The 12,105-nt window shown below is 42.1% G+C and overlaps 1 protein-coding gene across 3 annotated transcripts in view; it reads left to right on the forward strand.

Annotated features, from left to right (window-relative positions):
• Positions 1-12,105, forward strand: part of CDH1 (cadherin 1) — a 73,818-nt gene that overhangs the window by 59,072 nt on the left and 2,641 nt on the right. For all 3 annotated transcript variants that reach the window (XM_055554259.1, XM_055554261.1, XM_055554260.1), the window contains 7 exons: positions 880-1,062; positions 2,829-3,073; positions 5,559-5,704; positions 8,838-9,062; positions 9,387-9,617; positions 10,268-10,398; positions 11,099-11,242. In XM_055554259.1, coding sequence (XP_055410234.1) covers positions 880-1,062; positions 2,829-3,073; positions 5,559-5,704; positions 8,838-9,062; positions 9,387-9,617; positions 10,268-10,398; positions 11,099-11,242 — 1,305 coding nt within the window. The remainder of the gene's footprint in view (positions 1-879; positions 1,063-2,828; positions 3,074-5,558; positions 5,705-8,837; positions 9,063-9,386; positions 9,618-10,267; positions 10,399-11,098; positions 11,243-12,105) is intronic.

Genomic DNA, 12,105 nt, shown 5'->3' on the forward strand with positions numbered 1-12,105 from the left:
TCTTAGACACTGGGCATATTATCACAAACACAGCAGACAATAATTCTGTTCTCATGGAGCTTAAGAGTCTAGCTAGGGAGACATTAGACAACTAATTATTGTGTGTAATTTTAGTAAATGCAGTCAAGAAGAAGGTACTGAGAACCTGAAAAAGTCAAGTTTTATTATTTCTATGAAGACCCATCCCATAAATTTCCTTTATCTCTCATTAGCTACTGCTGTCTGCAAAGGAACACTGGAAATACAGTATTTTATCTGGGCATGTTGCTGCCATCAACCATGTATTAATGTTAGAGAAGAAGAGGAGAATGGATATTCAGTAAACAGCAGTGTCTGCCACTCTAGCCTAGGCTTTATGAGTTTAAGAGAAGCTTCGGACAGACAGTTTGATGCCCCAAATCAAGAGAAAGCTTGCTGCATAGCAAGAACTGAAAAATAGTGTAGTGAGCCAAATGAAACTGCCTCTTACAGAACCTTGTGAAATGAATCTAGAACTTCAGGATGTATCCTAAGTGCAGTGGGATGTTATCAAAGGGCAGGAGGTTACAATGGCCAGACTTTTATGAAAGTCACTGGTACCACTGAGAGCGATGGGAGCAGAGGGGAGTAGGGGATAAACGATAGTGTCAGCAACTGGGCCAGAGTGTGCTGAGGGGTGTGGACAGGCAGGGCCTTGGCTCTTTCAGGTACCCACAGGGCACCTAAGTGCCGGCTGCTGCAGTGACAGGAAATAAGGATCGTGCTTGTAGAGTGGGCACTTCTCCCAGACTCTTCTCAAAGTTTGGGCTCAAGAAAGGACTCCTTTAGACCCCTGAGTTCTGGCTCCACTGCTGGGTCTGAGTACATCCTAAGTGACCCATCTTTTCCTTTGCTCCTCAGTACGTGGGGTCGGTGCCTGAGAACGAGGCTAACATGGCCATCACCACACTCACAGTGACCGATGCCGACGACCCCAACACCCCGGCATGGGAGGCTGTTTACACAGTATTAAATGATAACGAGAAGCAATTTATCGTTGTCACAGACCCAGTCACCAATGAAGGCACTCTGAAAACAGCTAAGGTTTGTATGGTTCCTGCAAGATGCAGAAATTGACCACCCAGCCAATGACCCTTGTCCCTGATGCCTTCTCCAGTGTAGCCTGGCGTGGCCTGGGTGGAGTGGGTGTAGATGGCTCTCCCAGTTGCCAGTGGACCATTTGGGGTTTGCAGTGACTCTTTGGGCTCGTGTGGGAAGTCAGGAAGCTCCTACATAGCACCCTAAATGTTTTTGCTTTTTTTTTTTTATTTGGCCCACACCTCATGACTTGTGGGATTTTAGTTCCCTGATCGGGGATTGAACCTGGGCCCTTGGCAGTGAGAGCCTAGGACTCACTGGACTACCAGGAAATACCATTTTTAAAAATACAGTTTTTAAAAAGCTGTATATTTTGTATTGGGGTATAGCCGATAAACAGTATTGTGGTAGCTTCAGGTGAACAGTGAAGAGACTTAGCCATACATATCCGTTTCTTTTAATATACTCTTTCTCTGAAACATTTGCCCATCTCCCACAACTGTTTTGCTGATGAGAAGAAAAATGGTTTATGGTTACTGCTGTTTTGCCAGATGACTTTAGAAGTGGGACAGATATGCCTGTGAAAAACGTCTAGGAAACTCAAACCCTATGAAGCCGAGTGATTTCTTTCTTGAAGTTAGTCAAAAAGTTAGCGAATCCCAAGATTAGCCCCAGAGGTTTGACCTCCCCTTGAGCAAGTGAGGGGGTGCTTCATTTCTGAATCACTTAGTATGTAGTCTTTTCTCCCACTAAAGATTGGATGTCAAGGATTTCTCATGTTATTCTGTCAAAAAAAGAAAGAAGGTAGTATTGAGTTCCTTTCATGTACAAGGGCCTTCCTAAAAGTTCCAGTTTATTCCTTACAGTGCTTCTGTGAGATAGTTTCTTTTCCTACATGTTTATATGTGTGGAAACAGACCCTGAGGTTAAATTGCTTAAATCACACAGCTAGGAAATGTCCTGGCCAGGATTTGAGCTCGCTGCTGACTGATTCTGAACTTCATATTCTTGCCACTAAACTTACTGGGTTTAAAGAGATGGCCAGGCAGGGTTGTCTGTCTATCCGCTGCCACACAAACAGCTTGTCAGCATAGGATGTGAACATTCTTACTAGTCTTGGGTTAATAAATGACTCGGTGGGCTATGTTTATTAACAGAGGCTTCCCACTTGAGATTTCATGTAATTCATCTTTATTCTTTTCCTGGGGACCTCACCGTGAATTGGTTGCATATTAGTCATTGGGAGCTTTTTAAAAATACCAGTGTCCAGACCCCAGCCTCAGAGATTCCTATTCACTGGCTCTAGGGTTAGGACCCAGGCATCTGTTTTCTTTACAAGTTCTCAAGGGAATTTCTTGGCAGTCCAGTGCTTAGGATTCTGTGCTCTCACTGCCAAGGGTCCAGGTTCAGTCCCTGATGGGGGAACTAATATCCCACACACAAGCTGCATGGCCAAAAAAACGTTCTCAAGTTAATTCTTTTCCTTTATAAAAACTTTTTTATTTAAGAATAAAACACAGCACAGACCCAGCTGTGCTGGGTCTTAGTTGTGGCATGTGGGATCTCATTCCCTAATCAGAGATTGAACCCAGGCTCCCTGCACTGGGAGCTCAGAGCCTCTGCCATTGAATCAGCAGGGAAGTCCCTCATGTTAATTCTTACTACAGCCAGATTTCAGAACCACTGATATATTGCTAACCAAAAAGGATTTAATGTGTGTTTTTTTTTAAGATAGAATGGATTTTTTTAAACTTGGTTTTTCTGTTCTTTAGGGCTTGGATTTTGAGACCAAGCAGCAGTACATCCTGTACGTAGCAGTAACAAACGTGGCCCCCTTTGAAGTCACTCTCCCCACTTCCACAGCCACCGTGACTGTGGATGTGATAGATGTGAATGAAGCCCCCATCTTTGTGCCTCCTCAAAAGAGAGTGGACGTGCCCGAGGACTTTGGCATGGGCCTGGAGATCACATCCTATACCGCCCGGGAGCCAGACACATTTATGGAACAGAAGATCACGTAAGTGTGAGGGGCTTTCCACAGACTTGGAAAGCATGGCCCTTGTGGCCATGCATGAAAAAGAACGTTGTTTTGAGGGCTGGGTCTGATTGCATGCTTGGTGATCCAGTGTGACAGTGGTGGAAGCACAAAGGGAAGACTATCAGCACAAATCCGAGCATGGCACGTCTGGGTCTTGTTAGTAAGGGCATGTTTTCCAGGGATAACAAACACCTTGATCAGTAATGCCCACTTCCTCTTCTCAGAGAGAGACTCCTGTCAGCTAATATTTACTTTAGAGGAACTGTCAGAATGTTCTGAACTACTAAGAAAAAGTTATGCAAATCCAGAGTAGAGTCAGGCTTAGTGATTAATTGAGCATATTCATGTTTAGGGGAGGGGTGTTTGTATTCTAGTATCATTGCCTGTAACTTATTATACGTAAATGGAACAAAAAGAGTTTAAGTGCAACCTCAATTTTTGAGGTTATCTTGGGAAGTCAGGTCATCTGGCACCCTGATTGGAATGACTCATAAATACCTTTGAACTGTGCGTGTGCATGGTACAGGATGGACCGGGTGAAGGTTCCAGGTAGTGATCCTCACGGCTGCTAGAAGCGATGGGATGGAGGACAATGAGAAGTTTTTAATGGAGGAACTCAGCTGGGATCATCCAAACCTCCTGATAGATGTCAACATCTACTGAAAAAGCAAGGACAGCTCAATACGATGTGCCACTCAATGTGATAAATATTTGAGAGAGACAAGAAAGGCTGAAACAGAATCTAATCAAGCCTTAGGATCTGATTTAGATGCAATGCAGAGAATGAACAAGTTAAATGCCACAAGGAAGCAGTCAGTCAAATACAGAATATGGGAGCTCTATGTCCAATGACTGGGTTTCTTCACAAATAATGACAAAACGGCGAAGGTCTTAATCTTCCATAGATTAAGGATATTAATTAAGAGACAAATCAACCAACTGTGATGTGTTTGAAGACAGAGCCAAACAATCCAACTATAAAAAACAGCCTTGAGGCAAATAGAGAAACTTGCACATAGAACAGACATTATTAAGTACTTATTATTTTTGCTAGGTGTGTTAGTGACGTGATATTATAGGATTTTTGTTTTGGAAATAAAGCCTGGGAATCTATGTTTTCCAGGCTATGTTAATATTTTAGCTTATGGTAGTGAAACAGATGTTCAAAGCATCTATTTGGGGGAAGTTAAAGGATCAAGTCTTAATAATGTTTGCAGAGACCCTTACCCCTGGAATAAAGACCACTCTGTATATGTAGTTCATTGCTGTGCACTTCTTAGGTCCTGAGGATAAGTCCACGATTATCCAGGACCCTTTCCTCCTTCAGTTTCTTTATTTCCCTTTCTGAGCCTTTCCATGACCTCGACAGGTAACTGGGCAGTGTATCTGTTTCTCATGCTTAGGTTTCTTCTGATTCTGGTATTCCTAATAAGATGCTGCTTAACAAGATTTTCTTGGCATTTTTATTTATTTATTTATTTTTGACTGTGTAAGACCAGAAGGAACTTTACCCTCCCTGGCACTTCCCATTACATGCCAATAGTGCAACACATCTCCAAGTCACTGTATCAACACAGATCTCCAAATGCTCATGGCAGAGATGCTGGGTCCCATATTGTGACCAATTGAGAACTACTGTACCCTTTGGGGGCTGGTCTGAGAGAAACTAAAGAAATCTGATGTCTGGGACTTCCTTGGTGGTCCAGTGGTTAAGAATCAGCCTTGCAGTGCAGGAAACATGGGTTCAATTCCTGGTTGGCGAACTAGGATCCTACTTGGCACATGCAGAACAGCTAAGCCCAAGTGCCACGACTAATGAGCCTGCACACCACAACTAGAGAGTCCATGCACTGCAACGAAAGATCCTGAGTGCCACAACTAAGACCTGGAGCAGCCAAGTAAATAAATTAAAAACAAAATGAAAAACATGGCCGCAAACTGTTTATAAAGAAAAGAAAGAAATCTGACATTTAAATGCCGTGTCCGATCCTGGATTAGATTCTAAATGGGGCAGGGGTGAGGGGGGATGCTGTGAAGGACAGTTCTGAGGAAGTTGACAGTTTGAATATGTACCATGTATGAAGTGATGTTTCCTGAAATTGAAAATCAAATTATAGTTATATAGGAGAATGCCTCTGTTATTAGGAGGAAACAAACTGAAGTATTCATCAGTAAAGGAACATGGTGTCTGCAACTTATTCTCAAATGGTTTAGCAAAACAAGAATTTATATCTATATGTGCATCCACTTATGTATACGGCAAAATACTGACAATGGGTGAATCTGGATGAAGGGTATGTGGATGGTCCTCAAACCTTTCTGGTAGAATTTCTATAGATGTGATTTTTTTGTTTTTTAATGAAATAGGGAAGCAAAGTATATATCAACAAAGAGGAACCTTCACCTTCTTCAGCCATCTGCTGTTTGCTGTTCCTGTTCTAAACCAGAGCTTGTGTATTTCCAGGTATCGGATTTGGAGGGACACTGCCAACTGGCTGGAGATTAATCCAGAAACGGGTGCCATTTCCACTCGGGCTGAGTTGGACAGAGAGGATGTCGACCATGTGAAGAACAGCACGTACACGGCCCTCATTATAGCCACCGACAATGGTGAGGATGCCCCTACCATCGACTGTTTGCCGTCTCCCGCTCCTAAATAGCTTACCTCCTTGCCCCTGTCCTTTTGGAGGCATGAGTTCTTTCTTTTTCTTTCATTCTTAAAGCATTCTCAAAATAATTGTCCAAAGTGCACGAATTTAGGTCAAGCAGAAGTTCCTTTTTACCACTCGCTCTGTAACCCCATGGGAGCCAGACGGCCTGGGCTTAAATCCTAGCACCAAAGTTTAATACCTGTGTGAACTTGAACTTATTACCTAATTTTTATGTCTCTTACTACTTTTATCCGACAAAATGATAATACCCTATCTAGCTTAGATTTATGTAGTAGTGTTTGGAAGAGTGCCTGCTAACCTATTCTATGCTCTGTAAGGACTGCCATTTCTTTGTATTATCATCACCATTAGTGAAGTGTGGCTCCTTCCAGACTCTGTGTATTCGAATACATTTATATACATATGGAAATATGGTTTATTATAAAGCTACTGTCTGATTTATAGCCTATTTTTGTTTTTATTACAAAAAACCTATTACCATATGCGTGTTTAATTTTTTTCCCTTGAACATATGCCTTGAAGACGCAGAGATCTATCTTGGCACATTGTAGATCTGCCTCTTTTCAGTAAAATGTTACGCAGATGATTCTTTACCAGCTGAACTACCCGGGAAGCCCTTTGTGGATATAGCATAATTTAACTGTTCACACATTAAAAAACACCAGGGTTGTTTCCAGTTCTCCATTATTTCTGTGAATGATAGTAAACATCCTTGTACATGCCTCTGCGGGGCAAGTGTTTCCCTCAGATAGATATTCAGAAGCAGAATTACTGTTAAAGAGAACTGCTAGTTCCTCTGGTTAAGTCTCTTTCCCTCTCTCTCCCCAGTGGACATTGTGCTTAGTGAAATAAACCAGTCACAAAATGACAAATACTGTGTGATTCCATTTAGATGAGATTTTAATGTGATCAGGTTCATAGAGTCAAAATAGAATGGTGGTTCCCAGGAACTGGAAGGGGAAATGAGAAATTGTTTAGTGGGTACAGAATTCAGTTTTGTGAGATAAAGTTATGGAGAGCTGTTTCACAGCACATGATTATACCGTCACTATTGAACTGTACATTTTAAAAATGGTTAAAATGGCAAATTTCTTTAATTCACAATTTTTTGAAGAGGTTAAAAAAAATCACTACAGCCACCCAGGTATAAATATTTATGGATTTGAGATATATTCCCCCGGGCTTTTTTTCCCTATGATTCCTTGAGGACCTTCCTTTTGTATTATCAAGTGCTATGTCAGGATGTGAAAGAAATATAAACAGAAATATGTACAAATCTCCAAATTTTGTTTGAAAATCGATTTGCAGTGATTTTAAAAGGTTCAACTCTGTGATAATGACCCTAAAAGCCTTAGAAGTTCAGAGAAGGTGAATGAATAGGGGGTGATGAGGATTTTTTTTTCCTTTATTTATTTGGCTGCGTCAGGTCTTAGTTTCCACATGTAAGCTCTTCAATCTTCCTTGTGGCGTGCAGCTTTTTAATTGTGGCATGCGGGATCTAGTTCCCTGACCAGGGATTGAACCCATGAACCCTGCATCAGGAGCACAGATTCTTTGCCACTGGACCACCTGGGGAAGTCCTGTGATGAGGAATTTTTAAAGTGGTTTAAAATATATATATTTTTTAAGTTTCATTGAAGTATCAGATCAGATCAGATCAGTCGCTCAGTCGTGTCTGACTCTTTGCGACCCCATGAATCTCAGCACGCCAGGCCTCCCTGTCCATCACAAACTCCCGGAGTTCACTCAGACTCACGTCCATCAAGTCAGTGATGCCATCCAGCCATCTCATCCTCTGTCGTCCCCTTCTCCTCTTGCCCCCAATCCCTCCCAGCCTCAGAGTCTTTTCCAATGAGTCAACTCTTCGCATGAGGTGGCCAAAGTACTGGAGTTGCAGCTTTAGCATCATTCCTTCCAAAGAAATCCCAGGGCTCATCTCCTTCAGAATGGACTGGTTGGATCTCCTTGCAGTCCAAGGGACTCTCAACAGTCTTCTCCAACACCACAGTTCAAAAGCATCAATTCTTCGGCGCTCAGCCTTCTTCACAGTCCAACTCTCACATCCATACATGACCACAGGAAAAACCATAGCCTTGACTAGACGGACCTTTGTTGGCAAAATAATGTCCCTGCTTTTGAATATGCTATCTAGGTTGATCATAACTTTCCTTCCAAGGAGTAAGCGTCTTTTAATTTCATGGCTGCAGTCACCATCTGCAGTGATTTTGGAGCCCAGAAAAATAAAGTCTGACACTGTTTCCACTGTTTGCCCACCTATTTCCCATGAAGTGATGGGACTGGATGCCATGATCTTTGTTTTCTGAATGTTGAGCTTTAAGCCAACTTTTTCACTCTCCACTTTCACTTTCATCAAGAGGCTTTTTAGTTCCTCTTCACTTTCTGCCATAAGGGTGGTGTCATCTGCATATCTGAGGTTATTGGTATTTCTCCCGGCAATCTTGATTCCAGCTTGTGTTTCTTCCAGTCCAGCGTTTCTCATGATGTACTCTGCATATAAGTTAAATAAACAGGGTGACAATATTGAAGTATAGTTGACTTATAATGTATTAATTTCTTCTGTACAGCAGAGTGACTTAGTTATATACATATATATTCTTTTTAATATTCTTTTCCATTATGATTCACCATAGGATATTGAATACAGCTCCCTGTGCTATACTGTAGGACCTTGTGTACCCATCCTATATGTAATAGTTTGCCTCCACTAATCCCAAGCTCATCTCATTCCTTCCCTTCCCTACCCACCTCCCACCCTGGCATAGAGAGGATAAATTTAATGGATGAATAAAGTTATGTATGAAGACAAAGGGAGTCCTTGGTGTGAGAAATAACTTGAGTAACTGTTATCAAAGTGAGGAATAAGCAAGTCAGAGGTCTGCCCATCCAGGAGTTGAGGGTGGCCAAGGACCAGCAGGAGCGGAGACTCTGGAGGGGAGCTTGGGGTTTGGTCCTGTAGCCCTGAAGAGCCAGAACAAGATTTGGATTCAGTCTGATGGGAGGCAGTAGGGATTCATTGGTCATCCTGAGCTGTGACATTTCGTCTGTACTAGGTTCTCCACCTGCCACTGGGACAGGCACCCTGCTCTTGTTCCTCGATGATGTGAATGACAATGGCCCCGTACCAGAACCCCGGACCATGGACTTCTGCCAGAGGAATCCCGAGCCTCACATCATCAACATCAATGATCCTGATCTCCCTCCGAACACCTCCCCCTTTACAGCAGAACTGACACATGGGGCGAGTGTCAATTGGACCATTGAGTACAATGACCAAGGTGGGCACCAGAGCCTTTCTTATTTTGCAAAGTTTGCTCTGACCCTCTGCTTCCCTTCTCCCCCACCCTTCTGAATTTCGCTTTTCAGTATCCACTTGTCACCCCTTTTAAGGTATGTTTCCTGGTCCCATCTACATTTGTGACATTGAACCAAAGGTCCTTTTGTGTTTCTCCCATCTGAGTCTGTGACATGCTGCCCATTAAGCTGCAGCTCAAATAGTTGTCATCTTCACTCAGTTTTGGAATGTCTCTAGTTCCTTAATCATTTTAGTCTGGAATGAACTTTTTCTCTTCCAATCCCCTCATTTTTGTTGCTTCCTCCAGAACGTGAGTCTCTGATTTTGAAGCCAAAGAAAACCTTAGAGCTGGGTGACCACAAAATCAATCTCAAGCTCATAGACAACCAGAACAAAGACCAGGTGACCACACTTGATGTGCACGTGTGTGACTGTGATGGGATCGTCAGCAACTGCAGGAAGGCCACAGTCTTTGCCGAAGCAGGATTGCAAGTTCCCGCCATCCTGGGGATCCTCGGAGGCATCCTTGCTTTTCTGAGTAAGTACTGCTGGCGAGTGTTCCAGCCTTTTGCTTTTACAATGTTAACTGTATATAACCCAAGATCAGATGAAAACCTTGAAAATTATTTAATAGATTTTAAAGCTTATCTTAAGATAAAGCATATGCCAAGTAATTTTTTTGCTGTCATTTATTTTTAATTTTTAAATTTTTTAATGTTTTTTCATCGTGTGCTATGTGATTTTATAGGCTGTGCCCCACCCCCATAACTGAATAAGAATAATATGTATGTATCAGAAACCTTGAGGCTGACACAGCCCTTGTCGCAAACCATCAACAGCTCTAACTCACTCAGAATCAGTCTCTCCAGAGGTCCACACGAGGTCCCTCCGCTGACCTGGCCTTTCCTTAATCACACCAATTTGCTCCTGCTGCAAGGCCTTTACTTGGACCATTTCTGCTCCCGGAGTACTTTGTCCCAGATTTTGAGAAATGACTGATGGGTTTAAGGTCCAATTAAAGACCACACTTGAGGTCACATGTACTTGTCTACTGTGTTGTGCTGCATATATTAACTTCAGGGCTGTGAAGACATGTAAGTTGCCTAACAGCCGTCTATTCAGTCTGTGCCGGCTGCTGCTTACAGCCTTGCTGATTTGTGGCTCTCATCTCTCTCTTCGCTACTCCAGTCCTTATTCTGCTGCTTCTGCTACTTGTTCGGAGGAGAAGGGTGGTCAAAGAGCCCTTACTGCCCCCAGAAGACGACACCCGGGACAACGTGTATTACTATGATGAAGAAGGAGGTGGAGAAGAAGACCAGGTGGGTGTTGAAAACCATGGGACAAAGCTTAATGGCAATCTCTTTATTTGGAGGAAGCAATGATTAGGAGAAGGCAGACATGTAAAATAGTTCCGCGTCACTTTGTGTATTTTTTTTTAAAGACCTTACCCAAGAAAATAGATGTTGTCATTAACCATCATCATTAATAAACATTGTTAACATTTATTTTGTTCCTGCACTCAGATAGGTTCCATGTAATTCCTGCCTTCTTTGTCCTGGAAAAGTACACTTAAAGCCTTTGCCTCTGTCACATGTTTTAATGTCCCATTGGTCAAAGCAAGTCAAAGGATAAAGCCCCACATAAATAGATTTCTGTTCTTTTCACAGAGGATACGGTGGGAAAGGAGTGAATATTTGTTGAATAATAATCTAATAATCATATCCTTTGAAAAGTTCTTAACAATCTCCATCTCTTCCCACAAGTGTTCCTCACAAGGCTTTTATGTTATATCTCCTTCCAGTGCTGTTTTGGAGACTCCTAGGTTGAGAACTACCATTTCAGGAAAAAAAAAAACACAAAACCAAACTGCCATTTCAGATTACATTGGTACATGGTTGTAGATATCATACAGCTGACACTTAAGGCCTCATCCAGTATAATATGTAAACCATATATGACCCTGTGTTTATGACTGTTTCTATTTTACTCTTGACCCTGTTTTTACCTTTTTTTCTAAAGGACTTTGACTTGAGCCAGTTACATAGAGGCCTGGATGCCCGGCCTGAAGTGACTCGTAATGACGTAGCACCAACCCTCATGAGTGTGCCCCAGTACCGACCCCGCCCTGCCAATCCTGATGAAATTGGAAACTTTATTGATGAAGTAAGTAAGCACAGTCAAAAGTCAAGGCACAACAAGCTTATCTGTAAATTTGGAGAGAAGCAATTGCGTCAAAAGTGAGAAAAAGTCTTTAGGTTCTTTCCTTTACCATGTTTTCATCTTGCATGATCCCTGAGCTACTGCCCCTCTCCCCACCTTTTTTTTTTTTTTTTTTTTAATTTGTGCCTCATCTAAATTTCAGAACTAAAAGCACTTTGAATTAGTCTTTGGGAATTTGCAAAGTCTATACTGAAAAACTGAGACTTGTTTGAAAAGATTTAATAGAATTAGGAAGGAAAAAGAGATTCATAGTAGATTCAGTTTGGTTTCACTAATGGGTCTCTTTCCCTGCATTGCACTGGGATGTAATATTAAATGTGTAATTGCAAGGCTACTTGAGGGCCAGAAAAATAGCTTCCATTCTGTATACGTCAGAAATGCATTCAGCTATAAATACCAGAAGCTTAAATAGATACGATACCTTGTTCAAATAGAAGACTGAGGTAAGTAGTCTCGGCTGGAGCATCAGCTTTTTCCATCTTTCTGCTGCATGATCTAAGCATGTAGATCCTTGTTCTCAAGCTTGTTGCCTCCTGATCACAAGATGGCTGCCATGCTTCCAGGCCTTGGGCCTGTTTTCCATTCAAGAAGTAGGAAGAGCAGAGCAGAGGACCAAAATCTTTCTAGCAAACTGTTAGGCAAGAAAGAAATTCATCCTTTAGGTTATTGGTCAGGACTTTTAATTAGCTTCAGGTAGGATGAGGAAGAAATGGTGGGATTAAGCAAAGAACCAGGGAAAATAATAGTCCAGTGGGATCTGTTTCCTTAAACTATGTTACTTGATTACTTGCTTGGTCACTGGAATT

Source organism: Bubalus kerabau, chromosome 17 (assembly GCF_029407905.1).
Source record: "Bubalus kerabau isolate K-KA32 ecotype Philippines breed swamp buffalo chromosome 17, PCC_UOA_SB_1v2, whole genome shotgun sequence".
NCBI lineage: Eukaryota > Metazoa > Chordata > Mammalia > Artiodactyla > Bovidae > Bubalus > Bubalus kerabau.